This window comes from Labrus bergylta, chromosome 1 (genome assembly GCF_963930695.1).
Source record: "Labrus bergylta chromosome 1, fLabBer1.1, whole genome shotgun sequence".
NCBI classification, from domain to species: domain Eukaryota; kingdom Metazoa; phylum Chordata; class Actinopteri; order Labriformes; family Labridae; genus Labrus; species Labrus bergylta.
Window position 1 is genome coordinate 3819022 of NC_089195.1, and position 6322 is coordinate 3825343.

Here is a 6322-nt window from a genome sequence, read left to right on the forward strand (position 1 = left end):
GATGCGTAGGTGGAGAGAAGAAACCAGAGTTGTGTGTTTCCCACATGTATTTGCATTATTTCATGTTTTGTTTAAACAACAGTCATGCAGATGATGGATGTCTCTCATGATTGTTGACACTGAAACAAAGTGTGGTCTGAAACAAAGTCCCTGCACTGATGTCTTACAGATATCACGGCCACAAAGGGTTAATTGTAGTTGTTCAGGAAATTGGTTGTGGGACAGCATGAGTTCTGGGTACCGATAAGATCCCAGCTAAAGAGTACTAAACTGTGTGTGCACTTTGTGATTGATAATAAAAAATTGCATGAACGATAAAAGGTTGTCGAGGTTGTGGAGGTGTTCGTATTTAAATACGGGTTACATCAGCTCACTCTGACATCATGACAAAGCAGCAGGGTGCTGGCAGGAGAAATGCTAAATGATAAAGTTGTGGTGAAAAATGTGGCTGTTTGTTCACACCTCACACAGGCTGACTCTGAAAACTTCAGGAGTTTGATGAATGTGTGAAAGCACTCATTTTGACCTCGCGTCATCCTTCTGGTCTATTGCTGCCTCAGACAAGTATGTTTTTTTTTAAACTTTGTGTGTTGGATTAGATTCAGGCTAACCTTTTAAAATAGTCAGATAATAACAATAACTAACCCGTTATTAATAATAATAACAAGTGGAGGCAGTTATCAGCAACATGTTCTGCGTTGTAAAGACATCTGTTTTGTTGATGGAGTCTGGTGGCCTCAGGTCACTCAAACTCTAACCCTAACAAAAATAACTTGAAGAGTTTGGATCCTTTTAAAGGTCCCATATTCTGCTTTTTCTGGTTTTATATGCTCTTTAGTGTGTTTTCCAAGTGTCCTGTGCATGTTTAGGCACATCTATGTGAAAAATGTCCGCGGAAACGCAGCTTCTCCTACCGCCTCCTGTTAGCTGTAGCATTAGCTGCATGTAACGCTCGGTTCTAGCCCCCCTTGAAAAACTGTCAGTGTGACGTCTTGTCAGTGTGAGATCACTGATCTAAGCCCATTGGCTCGTTGTAGCAAGCCCTGCAGCTCATGTTGCACGCCCATTAACTTCTGTAGCACGCCCACGATATGCTGTAGCCTGTGGTAGCACAGTAGTGCTAAGGTGCTAATGTTTTTACTCCCCTCGGAGCCAGAGTGGCTGAGCGACTGACCAATTACGGCAGAGCCGACAGGCCGACCAATCAGATCAGACTTGGCAAACATGGGGACTCTGAACGTGGGCACTTCAGAGCCTTAGAGAGAGAGTCAGAAGTGAGCCGGTGCATGGAGCGGCAGTACATGAAAACAAAGACTTTTTTAAAACTTTAGCTATTGTGAACATACTTTAGAAGTTCATAGATTAAATATATGAACCCCAAAAAGGGCAGAATATGACCTCTTTAAAAAAAAAAAAAAACCAATAAATAAAATTTCCCCAAATAAGTCAAATTAAGGCCCTAGCTCAAAAATAGCTTGAACGCCCATGTAAACTTTGAGACAAAGTACCACACTGAAGCCAGTCACGGTGCTTTCACACTTTTTACAATAAAAATCTTTATAATATATAATAAAAATAAAAATTTCTTGAAATTATTGCGGCAAGCTAAATGTGAGAACGCAAACAGCCACCTTTTTCACTTGGACAGCCCCCCTTGTACATTTTCACTACAAGTGAACAGGAGGGGATGGTGACACCACGACTGTATGCATGCGACCAGGTGCATTCTGCCTGAAATGTCATTTTCAGGAGTGTGTAGAAGAAAACAGCTCTATTGTTCAATTCTCAATGTGTCTCAGCAGAGTGTGTGTCAGTACCTTGATGTATCTGTCATGTGGGACGTACTGCAGGATGATGGGCTCCATGGTGAGAACGTTGGCAAACTGCACCTCGGGGATGTAGAGCGCACACACAACGTGGGCCCAGCCTGACCCGAGACATCGTCAGCAGATCAATAGAAAGATAAGGTTCTTATGAATGGAAATCTGAAGCACACACACTTTGCTGTATAACTCAAGACAAACAGATAGATGATTTACCGCCACTGTCCGTCCTCTTGAGGGCACCATCCTTGTGGGGACACAACTCACACCTCTGGGGCAGCGAGAGAGCAGAGCATGTTGTGAGTGTGGCATTCATCTGTGTTTTAACGTTTTAATGTTTTATTGTGCCAATTATTGCTCCTGGTTCTAGCAGGATGTACTCATTTTTTTTTCTTTCATTGTATGTATGCTGTTGTTGTTTTTTGTTGATGTAAAGCACTTTGTGACCTTTGTCTGCAAAAAGTGCTACATAAATAAACTTTATTATTATTATTACCATCATATAACGGGTGGAGCAGGAAGGGATGGACGTGTTGTGTCGTGTTGTGTGTGCTGGCATACTCACCACACGCGCCGCCCTCTCCTGTGACTCACACTTCCGGCAGAACCACGGACCGGTGGGCACTTGGACTATGCCATAGCATGCTGGGTGAGAGAGAGAGACACACACACACACACACACACACACACACACACACACACACACACACACACACACACACACACACACACACACACACACACACACACACACACACACACACACACACACACACACACACACACACACACACACACACACACACAACAGAACAGATTAGCACAAGCTCACCTATTCTTCAACGGTGTTCATTAGCAATTTCCCTAACAAATACAGGTACAACAGAATTTATATTACTGTAATATATGTACATCATGCATCATGTGTTTGTTTTTCCAAGATTAATTTTTTTGGATTTGAATGCCTGTGTTGTAGCGATAGGTCTGTGAATAGAGCTGTAAATCAAAGTTGGGGATGAAATGAGAGCAGACACAGGTCAGATTCGAGCCCCGGGCCGCTCGCCTGGAGGACTACAACCTCTATACATGAGGCAAGCGCACTAACCCCCTTAACTACCTGGCGCCCCATGCATTGTGTTTACATGTTTAAGAATCTAATCTCATGTCATTTTGATCAGATTATCTTTAAACAATGATTATTATTTTTAAACACATAGGAATTTAAAGGCTTTCTATGTGATATTTCACACTTAAATATAATATAAATCAAGTATATCCTCTGAAAATAACTCTGTGAGTCATGACTGTCTACAATGGGTGTAACACCCGAGTCCCACTGTCTGTGACGCTTTCAGAGTTTTCAGAGTCCTATCTTCACTTTGTTTACATCGCCGGGACGGCCGGCTGACTCCTCCCCTCGTGTATAAAAGTTGTTTAATTGAGGGACTAGAGAAAAGAAGAATAACATACTGTACTCACTGCTTAACTGTGTTTCTAGATCACGCTCATTTCAGGTCAATTTACATGCAGTGTGAAGATACGAGCATAATAAAGATCGCTAGCATTAGCATGCTAACACAACAATGCAGCGCGAGTTGTTTTGGTTTTATGATGGTGCTCAAGGGCGACATCTGCTGGATCAAAAAATCACATATAAAGACTTTAAAGCGATTCTCTGTAGGAGCTGGGGGATATGGACTATAAATAACATCTTTTAACTTTCTTACATCACAGCTGATCAAAAATTCAATCAACGGCATGCTGGTAATGTAATCAGCTTTTTTAGGAGGTGTTTAAAAGGTTACGGTGACTGTCTTCGAAACTGGCAAACAGTGTCATCAGCGTGTTTGAGATGCTGGAATAGATGAACTGTTCTGATACTTCAGACATACTTTAAAGTGGGCAGTGGGTTTGTCGGGGTCAGACACTGCGAAACTAAAGCACTGCAAGACAACTGAATTAAAAAAAAAAAAAACTTCCCTCTTTTATTAGCACTAGCACATGCCCCTATGTTTACAATATAAGCAGTCTGAAGAGAAGTCTCTTGTTACCATGAACTACAGAAGCTCAACAATTTTCATTTATTAAAAAACTTCCTAAACCACGCAGCATATTTTTTTTTCTTTAAAAAAAAAAAAAAAAAAAGCTTAGTGTGAATAAGAAATGTTGTCAACACTTGGTGTGACTCTCAGCACTGTCTAACCTAAATAACTGAGGAGCCAGATGACAGTGGTCTATTACCAAATGCTTTTAACATTATATCTTCTCTAATTCAGTTATTTGTGTAAGAAAGCATCCCTCAAAAATTCTTAAAGATGATGCATTTTTTCCTTCCAGTTGAAACAATTTACTGTATCAACCACCTTATCTGAAGTTGGTGAAGATTTGCTGTCTGTATTGTGCTCAAAAATCTTATATTGGTCGGTTTCATGACAAATCTTCATTCAACTTGCTGTATCAGATTTTATTATAATCATAATATAGACATATTATATTGTCTTGAATTTCATCACTTCTTTGAGGATCATCAGTATTTCACAAACTTAAGGTGCAGATTATAGGGCAGAATTTATTAAGTCAGCCAAGCATAAATAAAAACCAGCCTGCAAGAGTTTGTCCCAACAACCAGTGCCAGGCTGCAGAAATTAGATTTTTTTTTTTTTTAGGGCAGCTGCCCCTTTTTGCTGGTCCGATAAAAAGGTAACACGGTGTCCAGACCGGCGGGCCTCTCCTGTCGCAAAACACGCCTCTTGCAGTATGTCGTGGATCCGACCGGGCCAGACAGCGCGCGCACACACACACGCACACGCACACGCACACACACACACACACACACACACACACACACACACACACACACACACACACACACACACACACACACAGACCTAAGTGGCATCTAGGCGCCATGCAGGCTCCATGTCACTGTGCTTTGGCCCTGAGTGTTTAATCATGTGTGTCGACTGAGAGGAAACAACAAACAGCACGCCTACCTACCTACCTACCCCTCCCACACACACACACACACACACATCAACACACACAAACACGCACGTAGACAGCCGACCCACCACTAAAGCACCGCTGGCTGCCTCTCCAGCCGCCGGCTCAGCCTCCACAGCTGCCCCAGTAATCACACGCTAACAGCGGCCTAACGTTACCTTGGTGAACGGCGACGCTGCAGCCGTGTCCATCACAGTAAACCAGCGGATTCTCAGCCCAGCCTCGCTCGTCTGAACACACGCAGCAACCTCCGACCATTTCCCGCATGCTTCTCCCATAAGAAACAAATGTATTTCCCCTTCCCCGGCAAAAAGGCTCAGACCTCCGCCCAGGCCTGTCAAGTGGTCCTCTCCCCGCACTTTGACGCCGCGCCGGGCATAGTCGTGAGCCCCGCTTTTCGTCGCGCAGTTACAGCGCAGCGAGAAGACGAAATCTCGGCGTGTGTGGGGTTTGTGGTGCTGCTGCTGCTACGTTTTTTCCGTGATGTCCTCCTCCCGTCCCCATAGAACCGATGCAGTGCGCATGCTCAGACCTGCTCCTCTGGGTCGGAATAAAAGTCAGAGCTGATGGTAGCAAGTTATTGTTACATCCCCCACTTTGTGACGCACGGTTACGTTAATTATCTTTATCTCTTTATTTATCTCTCACAGGAGGTCACTTTTTCTGATGAACCGCTTTATATTATACGTGAAACACGTGGATCCATCATCCAAAAAAACCGCTGGCTGCTCTCAGTCTTATTGATCAACTTTGTGTAAACAGCGCCATCTTCTGGAGTTATACAGAATTACAACACAAAACAACAATTTCAAGCTATTTCACCATCCAGACCTGAAATGAGAGGGGGGGGGGGGGAAATCCATTGTTAAGTTATACACCTGTTTCTACATTTCTTTACATTTTACCTCATTCTCATTTAGTGGACATTTTTTTGAAACTGTATGTATGGATTATTTATTTTATTATTTTATTTATTTGTTAGGGACAGTGCATATTAATGAACAGCTGTAACAATTACAGCTCTAAAAATGACAGATTATAGCAGAAGTGCTAGTTTCCATCTGTTGTCCCTAGGCAGGTAACATAGAAAGATAAATTACAAATTACAAATAAAATACAAATACAAAGGCACAAGTGACACAAGACAATAATAGAGGTTAAAGGTTAAAGGTGGTCACAGACTTGATTTTCTTTTATCCACTGTTTGAGGTGTGTTTTGAAGGTTGCATGTTTGTGAGTCTGTTATTGTGAGTGGGAGTGATTATCAGTAGGACACGATGAATAAAGCATCGTACATTTCTGTTATTGAAAAATGACATTTCAAGTCAGAGCGATCTCGTGATTCATTCACAACATCAGTTACTTTAACATTTAGTTTCCTCACAAACTGATTGATATGGGATTGAAGCAGGTGGATTTCAGATAAAAAACATTTTTTGTTTCAGCTTCATTTATGTAAATATTAGTATTTTTTTATGTTTATTATTGATATTTAA

General features: G+C 42.0%; 1 protein-coding gene across 2 annotated transcripts in view; it reads right to left on the bottom strand.

Annotated features, from left to right (window-relative positions):
• Positions 1-5365, bottom strand: part of LOC109997709 (MLLT6, PHD finger containing) — a 28014-nt gene extending 22649 nt beyond the window's left edge. The window contains exons 1-4 of one of the 2 annotated variants that reach the window (XM_020652286.3): positions 4985-5365; positions 2389-2468; positions 2040-2094; positions 1818-1927 (exon numbers count right to left, since the gene is read on the bottom strand). In XM_020652286.3, the coding sequence (XP_020507942.2) occupies positions 1818-1927; positions 2040-2094; positions 2389-2468; positions 4985-5093 (354 nt within the window). In that variant the 5' untranslated portion in view covers positions 5094-5365. The remainder of the gene's footprint in view (positions 1-1817; positions 1928-2039; positions 2095-2388; positions 2469-4984) is intronic. The other variant, XM_020652285.3, reaches the window with a different exon arrangement.
• Between the last annotated feature and the right edge of the window lie 957 nt (positions 5366-6322).